Raw genomic sequence first — 13,593 nt, forward strand, 5'->3', positions numbered from 1 at the left:
ACGTGACTTATCTTGGCAACTAATCAGAGACTTATGTGATCTTGATTCCCTTCCTTGGGTCATCATCGGGGACTTCAATGAGATATTGAACAATGGTGAGAAAACTAGTGGTCCAATTCGTCCTGAAAGGCAGATGCGTTGTTTCAGGGAAGCTTTGGGGTACAGTGAGTTGATTGATTTAGGGTTCCAGGGGGCAAAAATGACTTGGTGGAATTCTGAGACTCAACTCAGACTTGATAGGGCAGTCGCAACTGCAAGTTGGAGCGATGTTTTTAGGCATTCTAGGGTCCTGATCCTTGCCCCAAGTGACTCAGATCATACACCGATCTTACTTCAGGCTAGCAGTGTTCCACTGCTTAAACGACCACGCAGACATAGATTCAAATTTGAATCTTTTTGGTTGCAGCATGAAGAGTGTGATCCGTTGGTGCTAGACAAGTGGCAAACTGATTTTGAAGGGGTTCCAATGTATGCGTTGACCAGAAAGATCATATGTACACGTCGAGCTCTAGAAACATGGCAGCAGCAAACGTTTAGATTTCGGCAGCAGCAAATGTTTGAAGTAAGGGGCCGATTGGAGTTTTTGATGGGTGAACAGTTAACTGTCGAACTTCATGACGAGAAGAAAACTCTAATGGCTTCATTGCAGGATCTGTTATCCCAAGAAGAGGCTTTTTGGAAGCAACGAGCGAAGGTTACTTGGCTACAGGAAGGAGACAGAAATAGTGGTTTCTTTCACAGGAAGGCAACTAACAGGAAGAGGAAAAATTCTCTTTTGGGTTTGTTTGATGCTGAAGGAAATTGGAAGGATGATGATGATGGTATGGAGAGGGTAGTTACCTCTTATTTTTCAAAAATGTTCACAGCCTCTTCTCTGGATAGTGAGGCAGTGGAATTTACTTTGGCTGTTATCAAGCCCTGTGTCACTGAGGAGATGAATCAGAGTCTGTGTGCGCAGTATTCAGAGGAAGAAGTGCGGTGTGCGTTGTTCCAAATGTATCCTACTAAATCCCCAAGGCCAGACGGTATGCCACCTTTATTTTTTCAACATTACCGGGAAGCTATTGGTAAAGATGTTACTGCAGCTGTTCAAAATTTTTTGCATACTGGAGCTTTGTTGAAACAAATAAATTTCAAGCACATCTGTTTAATTCCTAAAGTGCAAAATCCAGAGTCGATGGGGGATTTGAGACCTATTGCTTTATGCAACGTGATCTACAAGCTATCTTCGAAGGTAATTGCCAACAGATTGAAGGTCTTTTTGCCTGCTCTTATTTCTCCTTTCCAAAGTGCTTTCGTGCCAGGGAGATTAATAACTGATAATATCTTAGTAGCAAAGGAAGTGGCTCATTTTGTTCATAATAAAAGGCAGGGTCATGATGGATATATGGCTCTAAAGTTAGATCTCAGCAAGGCTTATGATCGAATGGAATTGACTTTCTTACGCAAAGTGTTGTTGCGTTTTGGTTTTGCTCCTGTTTGGATTGAAGTTGTTATGCAATGTGTCACCTCTGTGAGATACTCTTTTCTGGTACGTGGTAAACCTCGAGGTTATGTGATTCCTTCTCGAGGGTTGAGACAGGGAGATCCCCTCTCCCCTTATTTATTTCTACTTGGAGCTGAGGGTTTCTCGGCCTTGCTACAACAGAAACAAGAGTTGGGTTTGCTTCTAGGTATTGCAATCTGTCAAAATGCCCCGTATGTGAACCATCTCTTATTTGCAGATGACAGCATGCTTTATGCTCAAGCTACTCCTGAGGCTTGCTTTCAAATTAAGGAGGTGATTGAAGTGTATGGAAGAGCTTCTGGTCAAGTGGTAAATTTCCAAAAAAGCTCAGTTGTCTTTAGTAAGAATGTTGGTGAAACTGTTCAAAATTCTGTGGCTCATTTGCTTGGCATGGAGATTGTGGATTCACATGAAAGGTATCTTGGTTTGCCTACTTATGTGGGACGCAAGAAGACTGCTACATTCGAGTATATTAAGGAGAGGCTTGGTGAGAAGTTGAAGCTTTGGCAAGGCAAATTACTTAGTGGTGCTGGTAAGGATATCTTAATTCGAGTTGTGGCTCAGGCTCTTCCTAACCATGCTATGAGTGTCTTCCAACTTACAAAGATTTTTTGTGAGGATTTGGAACAGATGTGTGCAAGATTCTGGTGGGGTAGTATCTCAGATAAGCGTAAAATTCACTGGAAAAAGTGGGATGATTTATGTCATGCCAAAGAAGTGGGAGGATTGGGGTTCAGAAGCTTGTCTGATTTTAATATGTCTATGCTTGCTAAGCAAGCATGGAGGGTGGTCTCTAATCCGGAGTCTTTGGTGGCACAATTATATAAGGCGCGTTATTATCCTGAGGGTGATTTTTGGAATGCGACTGCGCATGCTTTACCTTCTTATTCTTGGCGTAGTATTTTTGCTACAAGGGATTTTATCCAGACTGGTGCTTTTTGGCAAGTGGGTAATGGACATAATGTCTCTATGTGGAACGATGCCTGGATACCCAAGTTACCTGCTCATAAGCTTCTTGGTGCTTTAGTGAGTCAACATAATGTGAATATGGTGGATGAACTGATTACTCCTCCAAGTAATTGGAATGAGAGCAAGGTGCGTTCCATTTTTACTCCTGAGGATGCAGAAGCAATACTTGCTATTCCTTTGAGCTCTAGACAACCAGAAGACAGGTTAACATGGCATTTTGAGAGAAGAGGTATGTTCACTGTCAAATCAGCTTATCGTTTTGCCTTCTCAAAAAATGCTTCTACTCTTCCTCCTTCTATTGTGGCTAATCAGCGAGTTTGGAAAAAATTTGGAATGTTAAGATGCCTAGTTCTGCTAAGGTTACTGCATGGAAAATTTGTCACAATATCTTGCCTACTAGGGACCGATTAGCTTCTAGACATGTGGAGTTGGAGTCTCAGATTTGCGTTCTGTGCAATGCTGATGCAGAGACAGTTATTCATATGTGTCGTAATTGTACTTTTACAAGGGATGTGTTTAGTACCAATGTTAGCATCAAGGGTTGTTGTCTAGGGACTGATTCTGATGATTTGGATGCCTTGAGTTGGTTGACGTTTTGCTCTGAGAAACTGTCAAAGACTGCCTTTGCTCATCTTTTATTTTTGATTTGGGGAATCTGGAAAGAACGGAATGTTAGAGTGTGGGAAAACAAAATCACTTCAACTTGTGATATAGCTCTCATGTCTTCTAGAAGACTTAGTAATTTCATCTTTCATAACTCAAAGTTACAGCGAGTTCAGAATGTGAGGAGACAATTGAAATGGAAAGCACCTCCTCAAAGTTGGATAAAATTGAATTTTGATGGTGCATATAATGGTGGGAATGGCAGAGCGGCTATTGGATTTCTGGTTAGGGATGCCAATGGTAATTTTGTCAGTGCAGTTGGGAAGGTAATAGACCATGTTCAATCTGCTGAACATGCCGAGCTATTGGCCTGTAGGGGAGCTGTAACATTTGCTCTGGAACAAGCTTTACAGCCTGTTATTTTGGAGACAAATTGCTTAGTTTTGCAGCAACAGTTGACTCAAGCTAGAACTCCAAATACCTCATTCCTTGGGAGGCTCTATGAGGATATAGGTGAAGATTTAGCACTTATGGTCAGTTCAAGAATTGTTCATGTCAGAAGGGAGGCAAATATGGCTGCGCATGCTTTGGCAGCCTATGCTTCGGTACAAGATCAGAACTTCTTTTTCCTTTCTGTTCCTTCTTTTATTCATACTGTAATTGATGCTGAAAAGCATGTACCCTGAGTTTGTGCTCAATTTCCAATAAAGTTTTAACCTCATTCAACTCAAAAAAAAAAAAAAAACCTTAAATTTGGCATCTAATATGTGATTCACCTTGTTTTTTTTTTTCTTTTTAAAAGGGGAAGACGACAGTGTACTCTATTAAAATGAAACTAGTGAGTACATTGGTGAGCAACATATATATGTGCTCAAAATTGGTGGTACGTACATCACCACACCATACATCTTGAAAGTTTAAATGCAAAGCAACTTGGGCAAGCTTATGAGCTACCCCAGTGGACTCACGACGTACATGTGAGAGTGTAGAACCGGGCAAGGAATACCTATTTTATAGTTTATATAGACATAAAACAAAAACCATAGTTGAATATTATTATGTCACAACAGGTTGCAAAATTTTTGTTAACAATCGAAGAAATGTTGAGCTCTTTCAGGAGTGCCTTCCATTTCCCCATCATTTGTTATATCAACCTCAGTAGCTGGATTCACCTCTGCAGGCTCTTGACCAGTAGATGGTGTCGTAGTACTATTTTGTTGCTCTCCAATGAACTGAGAACTTGGATCTGCGCTGTCTGAACTGTCTCCCAATGGAATTTCCAAGCAGTTGTTTAGTATGGCATTAACTGCATCTCCCATATTAGCGACTCTATCTCGTTGAGTGGTTTTAAATGTATGAGAACTAAAATCTTTTTCATTAAAAATTTCTAACATAGTTCGAAATTTTCCTTGTGTAGAGGCTCCTGGATCAGTGTGAATCAAAACGTGCCTATGCTCGTAAAGGAAGGAAGCTAGAAATATGATGAGGGCGAGTACTGAAGCCACCCCGGCAATGAGGAATAGGCCCCAAAAGGTTTCAAGGCCAAGCCTGTTGCTAGAAACCCCTGGGTTGGAGTTATCTTGACAACTGCCTTCTTTATTGAACCATTTGTTTTCAATGTTCAGTATAACCTCCCCTTCGGTCACGTTTAGGATTGCTTGCGAAACATCATGAAGAAGAGGAGAACCTTTTGGAAAGACCTGCAAGTCACCTTGGCAAATTAGTACACAAACCAGACATATATCTACACAGAGAGAGAGAGAGAGAGAGAGAGAGAGAGCTTACAAAGGCAAAGCCATCAGTTTTAAAAATTGGTCCAACCATAGTATATTTGGAACAATATTTTGCAAGAAAAAGCTTCATGTTGGGAGTTTCATCAATAGCAGCTGCAATACCACCATTTTCACTGCCTTTCGAAAGAAGAGCATCACATTCTTCAACAGATTTATATGCCTTAAGCTTGGACTCATCAAAGCCTATTTCTCTTAAGATATCATAAATATATGTATTGTTTTGGTAGCCAACAGTATCCCCATTCCTTAAGTAATGCTTTAGATCAGTAACAACAGGGTAAAGTTTTTGGACTGTTAATAGTGACGCAAGATTAGCCGTGTAACTTTGTGTCAATATTAGCATAACAAATACCCATATAATCATCACAAATCTAGCCAAGTTGCTAACTACTCTCTCCCCTGTAGAGTACAAGTGGAAAATCTTAGTTAGAAATTTTTAAACCTAATTTACTAAAATTTAAATAAATGGAGTTCTATAGTATATAGAATTGCAGATTGAAATGTCTTGATTAATCTGAAATTAGATAAGGGTATTGGACAATTACTGTGTGAAAAAACCATGGTCGAGAAAGAAAACCAGATGCTCGTGCCAACTTGATATGAGGGAGGGCCACGAAAATCTGCATTGATTCGATGTTCAAGAACCCAAACCACGAAACCAATAAGGACAAAGAAACAAGAGGTTGTCAGCCAAAGATCCCATGTCAAAGGCTTTAAGAAAACCCACGCACTTTTTCTCCTGATGTCTTTGAGTGGCACAACCATCACAACACCAGATTCTGTGTATGGCATGGTAAAATCTACATACAATGATCTACTTCCTCTAATTGTTACATCTCCCGCCACAGCATCAAACTTCTGTTAGTAATGAAATTAAGTATATTAGCATCTAAGCATTATGCATGAAAAATCAGAATGTATTATATGTTTTAATTTCCATATATAATATATATATACATATAAATGAGAAACACAATATTAGTTACTGTTTAAAACCATGAAAGAACAAGAATTTTACCCCAAGATATACTTGATAGCACAAATCATTGTAAGTGCCAGCCATTGTGCCATCAGGATTTGCAAAGGGAATCAACTCGTAAGAAAGAGCATAAGGTAATATGTCCACTGCAGCCTTAAAGACGTCAATACTGAACCCTGTGACATATGTTGTGTTAGTGCTTGGATCTTTTGTCACAGAAACGAACTCAGTGAAACCTTCCTCTACGGGAACTCCTATTCTCAACTTCTTGCCGTTTGCTGGGTTTACCCATCCTTTGGGAACAGAGATTGAATCTCCGGGCCATATAATTGGTCCAAGATCGCCTTTAGAAGTTGAACTTATGCTCGAGTTTACTGATGATGGTGAACCCAATTTTCTCATGATTCCATTTTTCAAGGTCCAAAATCCAACTGTTCTAGCTCCACGACCATTTATATTGACTATCTGAAAAATTGATGTTTGACGCTGCCCATCAACAAGGCTGAAATTTCCAGCTATGCCTTCAAATCTAGTAAGTGACAGTGCTTGGCAAAGTTTTGGACCATATTGAGAGACCTCAAAACTTTCAAGATCTGTTGATGAGTTGATGGAAGCATTGCTCCTTTGGAAACCAAAGCTTGCAGTCCTAACTTCTTCAATTGCCAAGGCCAATGCAAAGGCAGCATCGTAAGCCCACAATGCAAAAATATTCAACTCAGCATCAATGATGGTTGGATTGTCTTTGCGGAATTGTTGTTTCCACCGGAGCTTGAATTCTTCAAACTCTACAGTTGCTGGAATGTAAGTTTGCACACCTAATACTCCTTGCATGGAATTTATGGCTGAAGAATTCAGAAACTTCAAACTATTAGGTATGCTGTTAGTTGTGAGCCAAACATAGCCTTCACTCATCATTCCAATCTCTTTTGCCTTGGCAAATAGCCTGGATGACAAATCAGTTGTCATGTGGACGATGAAGACCCTTGTTTGCATCGTCATTATCTTGTAAAGCTCTTCAACTATTTGGCTATCTGTGGCTGATGGGGAAACGATGCTCCGGTATGGTACACGGGCATCAACCTCCTGCAAGGCATCAGTTAAATATGGTACGACTCCTTCCCCAAACTCATTGTCTACGTATATGAGCACCACTTGCCTCCATCCAAAACCTTTTACAACTGCACTTAATGCTTTTACTTGGGCCGAGTCATTTTGTGCAAACTGAAAAAAGTAGGAGCTTCGCAGTGAAGTAAGAGAAGGGCTTGTTGCAGAGAATGATATAATGGGCACCTCAGCTTGCTCCCCAAGACTTATAACAAAGCTCTCTTCCATTGATGTCACTGGTCCTAGGATTGCTTGCACATGTGCATTCTCTATCAGATCTAGAGCTGTATCTCAATGAAAAAAGAGAATCATAATAAAAATAAGATCAAATGATACAGATACATCCACACGAGTAAAATTGAATCAGGATTGAAATCCAAAAGTAAGAGAACTACCTGCAGAAGCTGCACTGACAACATTTCGTTTGGACTCTCTAGTGTTCAAAACCAATCTAGTGTTATAGTAAGTATGAGAAGCATAGAAGTCTGAAAGGGCCATATTAATGCAGCTCAACAAAATCTTCCCCACCTGTAAATTAAGGTCATGAAGAATAACTCCTACATTCACCGGGATGGTTTGGTTTTGTGCCATGGCAGAGGAAAACCATGATGACAAAACGAAGAAAAGGATAAAAAGAGAGTACATATAAAGGTTGGAAGTGTACTTTTTATTGATCATAATTGAATCTTTTGAAAACTGCTTAGTGTGATATGAGGCTCTGTCCAGGATTAAGAGTCCAAAAGAAATTATTTATATGGAGGCGATGGTGGAAGAGTCTTAATGTCCCTGGTAAACAACCCATCGGATCCGCCACCGACGCAATATTCAAATAAGGAAAGAGCAAACACTAGTTAAATTCAGTGCATTCATAGTCATTCAATAAACAAATAAGTAGAGTGATCAGACCAAACTGGATGACTTTTTGGCAGTCAGGTCGATTATCAATGGGATATGATGGTGCAAAAGAGAAAGGCATATTTTGTCAATTTGTCGTAATGTCTTTTCTTTTTCTGCTTTCTTAGATATGCATGACTGTTTCTATTTTTCTATAAATTGTCTGAAGTTGTCCAGTATTTCATATCCCTCTACCGGTTTACTTTGACCAATTAAAATACCCATAAACCTCCGTTAGTTTATAGTCTAGGATCATCCTGTGACGAACAAGAGACGGCTGGAAGCCAAAAATTCCATGACAGCACATATCTTATTGCAAAACCCTGAAATACTAGAAGCTAAGATACTAAAGTCTAATTGATATATATTCTTCAAAAAGTCATAATAACATAATTGTTTTGTTAATCTAATTACTAACTGTAAGTGTCAAGTTTGTTTTCTTTTTACTAATCAAAAACCTCTAACATATAGTTCAATATAATCAAATGTCTGTTCTTGCAATGCATCGATCTTAGTCAATAGTCACTTATTTCAAGAACCCACCTTTGACCATCTTCTTGGGGTTTAAAACAAGAGAACTTGATGATCAAAGTATAGATATTTTGAACCTAACAATAATTTAAGATCTACACGTTTCAAACTTTCAGCACCTCTATGTGACTAGAAACTTTACCATGTCAATGCTGAACTCACTGAAGCAGGTTGCCTGCAATGCTGCAAATGACTAGTTATCACCGTTTCGATATATGGCCGGAGACAGTACCGCCCAACCATATCCACTGACAGGTTACAGGTGCTCGTTAAAACTTTCCCTCTATTTTGTTTGCGTTAATCAAATGTTTGAAACTCATCTGATCAGGCCAAGAAACCTGCAAATCGTGCTCCATGCAAAATGTTTTCAATCAAGAAAGCTATAACAGAGTACGTAGCGGATGGATGAAGAATTATACACTTCATAAATATCCACCGACAGTTCCTCACAGGAGATGACTTCTTAGTGGCATTTCAAAGAATATGAACTGAACGCCGCCATCCCCTCCTTCGATCTTTCGTGCTTTTTTATTCGAAACCCTAGGCAGATAAACGCACAAAAACCTTCGAAATAAATGCTCAACGGTATCAAAATTTTAGTCCCTATACAATAACACAAAAAAACCCAGGATTGGGTTCATACCAGTTCTGTGTCCAAACTCTCTCTTATATACTCAGTATTGCGATTTTATAATCTAACCATTGAGAATAACAACCTTGAAGAAAAAAAGAAAAAAATATAACCTTCAAATATACCATTTAGTCTAGTGACATAGTCTTCCCTTTGTAAGTGGGAGGTTGTGAGTTCGACTCACGAAATACTAGTTGTAGCATTTGAGTTGTTTATCTAATAAAAAAAAAAAAGATATTTTTTCAAAAAATCAATTCAAACATTTATTGTAATTCTCAAATTTATGAGTTCTAGTGAAGTTAAATTCACATTACCAACCGTTATTTGTTTGATGGACTTGTATGAATAAACTATTTCTTACATTGATTTTTTGTGGGGATAATCTTTAAATATTGATTCAAGTTAGATCGGCTTGAATTTAACAAAGGTCTGAACTATTTGAGGATAAACCAAAAACAAAAATGGTGTGAAACTTGAGGAGACAACGAAGATCAAACTTGGCTTCTCCTTTAAGAAGCTAGGGGTTTGCTCCTAGTGGTCGTGTTTGGATCATTCTTCAACAGGCTGGTCAGGTCCTAACCTCCTAATAGCCTATATTCATCTTATGTATGTTATTTATAATTTATAATACATACATTATAAATCTGAAAATTAGTATAATAATAATAGTTTCGACTGGCCTAGATGATTACAAAAGTTTCAAATAGCACGCAATCATATTAAGAAAATAAGTTATTATCTAATGTACTCTGACTAAATTTTTATAGACTAAACTAGCAGATCAGCATAGCAAGTCTTTGGAAGACCAAAATAATACTTTGACTGAAACGGCAGTCCAGTCCTTAAGTTTCCAAATGAGCATCTAAAATAGAGTTCTCGAAGGCTGTTTAACAATGCAACGAAAAGAAAAACAGTTCTGTTCAATTAAGTGTGGCTACAGTAACCATTCTGTTTTATTTTATTTTTTTGTTTTGAACTTCTAATCTTGCAAAGATCTACACATAGTTAACAGTATAACTACCATCAACATTCCAAACAAAATAACAAAAATATTCATCGTCCTTTTACAAATGGCACAAAACTTGGACGAGTTACACAGAACCAGCTATATCATTTGCCTGGGTATCTAATACCAATCCTGATGAGCTCAAATCTAACATTTGCACCTTATGATACGAGTTATAGATCATGAAAGGAATTCAAGAGAAAAGAGACCTACTCTTGTTTCGCTCCAATCGAGCTTCTCTCTGTTGAAACAAAAATTTCAATCATAAGTAGCGATCAAGCAGGAAAATGCAAACAGATGATTCTACTATAAAACTGAAAATTTGTGTTCGTAAACCTACAAAACAATGTCCATCTACATGCCACAAAATTATTTATGGACCATTCATGCAATAACTAAGTCATCTTATTCAAAGATATGCGGAGCAGCTATTTTTTTACTACCCATGGGAATTAACTGTCTACGCAAAAAATGATTAAGGTGCAGGCACTCTTAAACAATAGACAACTGTAAAAACCCAATCATATTTCTTGGTGGGAAGGACTTATATACTGGAACTTGCACATGATTATGTTTCAATATATTAATATTCAAAGCCATAGCAAGTCTTTCATCACTTCCATAAAGGTATATTATGAAATACATACAGGGAAATTAAGAATCTAAAAGAAGCAATACCTCCTTTTTCTTGCATTCTTTATAAATATCAAAATGTTCTTGACATTTGCTCTTGTCTGAGTGATATTTTTCTAGACCTGCAAATTTTACCCAAAATTAAAAGATTTAATATTTAGCAAAAAAAAAAAAAAAACCTCAAAAACTTTAGTGGAGATTAATGTTATGAGCGAGTAAACTACAAAGTAAAACTCAAGAATCAAGTCAGCAAAATTTTACTAGTATTGTAACCCCTTGTGTGTGTTTATGTGCATCATGTGTGCAGACACCAACTAAGATGTACAGATAGACTAAGAGAGGAGCTTATTCTCTGCAACATAAACTTTCCAATATAACCATACTATAAAGAAGCTAAGGCATTATATTCCCTGTTCAATGTCATGATCACTCTTGAGCAATATACAAGAAAAATTAAAAATTAACCAAGAAAAAGCAATAAACTAGATGGCAGTCAAAAAGTGCCATAGAACATATGACAGTGTAACTGACATGACATGTTTCACAGTTGGGAAACTCAAGGAAGAGAGATGTGAGTACACAATTTGGTGATCATACATCTGTTGTAATCAAGTTGGTAAACATTAAATCACCTAAAGATATACTTGTCAGCTGCTGAAATTCATTTTATTGTGATGAATGTTAATGAAGCTTTCTGAAAATATAAGCATTTCAAAACGAAAAGGAGGCTTAGGTTGTGAGACACATACTATATGTTTTGGCCAATTTCAGTAGGTATAATGTAACCAACTTCAATATGAGCTCCTATTTTCAACTCTTAGATAACCCATATTGAGAACAACCTTACCCAAATGCCAGACTGCTAGAGTGGGAGGGGATGCTGCAACTGAAAAACTGCATCAACGTAACTATATCTTATATAACTCTATTGTCACCTAGTCTGCGTTCTTAAATATAACAATTAATCCAACTCCAAAGAGATTCTAACGACTATGGTGGTATATTGTGGGTTGCACTCTGAAGATTGTCTTAATAGTTTAATGCAGCAGCTATAAGTTGGTTGGAAAAAAAATATATCCTCTTTGGAAGCCTAAGACTAAGCCCAACCCTTTTTGGTCCAAAAGAAAGTCTCCATGGTAGTTTAAGGGTCTTGCCAGGTTAATTTACAGTTTTATGAAGAATAATTATGAGCCTAGTGGTTTTAAGAGTATATTTAAATCTTAGGGTGAGTACTCAAGGGTCTTGAGTGTGCCTTTATGTCTATTTGATAAGTATTCAAGGGTCTTACTATTATTAAGTCTTTAAGTCTTCTGGTGTTCTAGGAGTCTAAGGGTTGTGTTTGAAGCCTTTAAATATGGCTACCAATTGTAAACCCAAATCAGATCGGAATGAAGTAAAATTGAGTTTTATTGAAGGCTTGGTGCCTTGGTCTCTCTCCCCTTACCTCCCTCGTTCTATTTCTCCCTTATACAGCTAATAACCCTCTGTTTTTTTCTAAAATCATTCTGCTTTCTTAATCTCTCAACACTCCCAAACCCACCCAAATCATACTCTCACCAACTCTTGCTCTCTGCTGCATCATAGTTGACTATTGTAAATTAGCCAGCAAATATAGTTTCTGTTACCAGCCCCGGTCAGTTTCCGTCCTACGCCAACCTTTTCTCAACATTTAAGTAATAGCAATATCCACTACACAAAAGATCTACAGTGTTAAACTTACAGCAGCATCACATACAAATAGAACTCATTGTAAAAGGCCTATTGCTTGTTAATTTATGAGGTAAATCCAACAAGCAAGAGTTAGCTTGCATTTACTAATACAGATAACATAACGGATCTGGTCTGCATAGAGCCTCATCATCTAAGTTAAACATAGCCAGTTCTACCGTATGCATACTTCATCAAGAAGTATACTTGCCGTCCATAAGTAACTTACAAATAACTTAAAGCCATTATCACCAAGTAACCTAACCTAACTTTGCAAGTGATGCAATTACGGGCACACCCACAGATATGTCTTATCTCCACATAGAGTGATTGTCTAAGCCAAATGCTTCCGCGTGATTGTCTAAGCCAAATGCTTCCGCTTATGTTGTAGGCCACTATTAATTCCCTTGGACCCATCAAGAAAATACCAATGTGATAGCACCTGATAAGTAAAGAAGTGCCTAAAGCACACCTTGAACAACTGGGGTAAGTTCAATGAAACAGCCCAATGGTTTTTTTTCTCCAGAGAGAAATGATAATTCTCTGAAACTAATCATGGGTATCTCTGTGCTCCCAAATTGACAAAGCCTCTATCATTCCCAGAGCTATGAACCCATCCACCTCTTAATCAAAATCTTTATCCAATTTTCCATCAATGCATACCATATTACTGCTAGGAAAACTTTTTCTGAACCATAAGCTACTGAATTTCTTAAACTCAACTCAAACAGAGAATGCCCAATATAGATTAAAGCCTCAAGAGTTAACATAATCAACACTTGAATAGAGTCAATTTTCTTAAACCCAGAAAGGATCAGATGATTTAAAGCAAACCCAACAAGAATATTACGAAAAGATGCATGCTTTTTCACTAGGAATCGAAAACCCATTGGGTCAAGGCCAGGCAATAGTTAGTTAGTTAATTAGTAAGTAATGATGATAAACAAAAGAAAGAGAAGGGAATGAGTTCCAAGTAGCCTTACATTTGAGAGAGGCAGTGTACTGCTGATAACATTGAGAATCAGAGATTCTAGCAGCGCTTGGGTATGGAGGTGTTGACGCACTCGATGATGATGACGATGATGCCATTGCTATTGCTCCTTCTTCAGTTCTTCTATCTACTCTCTACTCTCGGCGACTCGGGCCACTCGGCTCTCTTGATTTAAGATTAAATGCAATAAGGTAAGGGAGGCCCGAGCAAGCACGGAAATTCAGACCCAAAAAAAAAAAAGAGCA

General features: G+C 38.0%; 2 protein-coding genes across 2 annotated transcripts; both read right to left on the reverse strand.

Annotated features, from left to right (window-relative positions):
* Positions 1-3,894: 3,894 nt before the first annotated feature.
* On the reverse strand, positions 3,895-7,808 carry LOC133713454 (glutamate receptor 2.8-like). Its single transcript, XM_062139492.1, has 5 exons — positions 7,351-7,808; positions 5,891-7,239; positions 5,418-5,730; positions 4,865-5,271; positions 3,895-4,779 (listed from the first exon to the last, which is right to left on the reverse strand). Exons 1-5 carry the CDS (start codon positions 7,631-7,633, stop codon positions 4,165-4,167), a joined length of 2,967 nt encoding a protein of 988 aa, XP_061995476.1. The 5' UTR covers positions 7,634-7,808; the 3' UTR covers positions 3,895-4,164.
* A 2,097-nt stretch (positions 7,809-9,905) lies between these two features.
* Positions 9,906-13,593, reverse strand: LOC133713455 (cytochrome c oxidase-assembly factor COX23, mitochondrial). Its single transcript, XM_062139493.1, has 3 exons — positions 13,341-13,593; positions 10,696-10,772; positions 9,906-10,258 (listed from the first exon to the last, which is right to left on the reverse strand). The coding sequence occupies exons 1-3, from the start codon at positions 13,444-13,446 to the stop codon at positions 10,211-10,213; spliced, it is 231 nt and encodes a 76-aa protein (XP_061995477.1). The 5' UTR covers positions 13,447-13,593; the 3' UTR covers positions 9,906-10,210.

Source organism: Rosa rugosa, chromosome 6, assembly GCF_958449725.1.
Source record: "Rosa rugosa chromosome 6, drRosRugo1.1, whole genome shotgun sequence".
Classification (NCBI taxonomy): Eukaryota; Viridiplantae; Streptophyta; class Magnoliopsida; order Rosales; family Rosaceae; genus Rosa; species Rosa rugosa.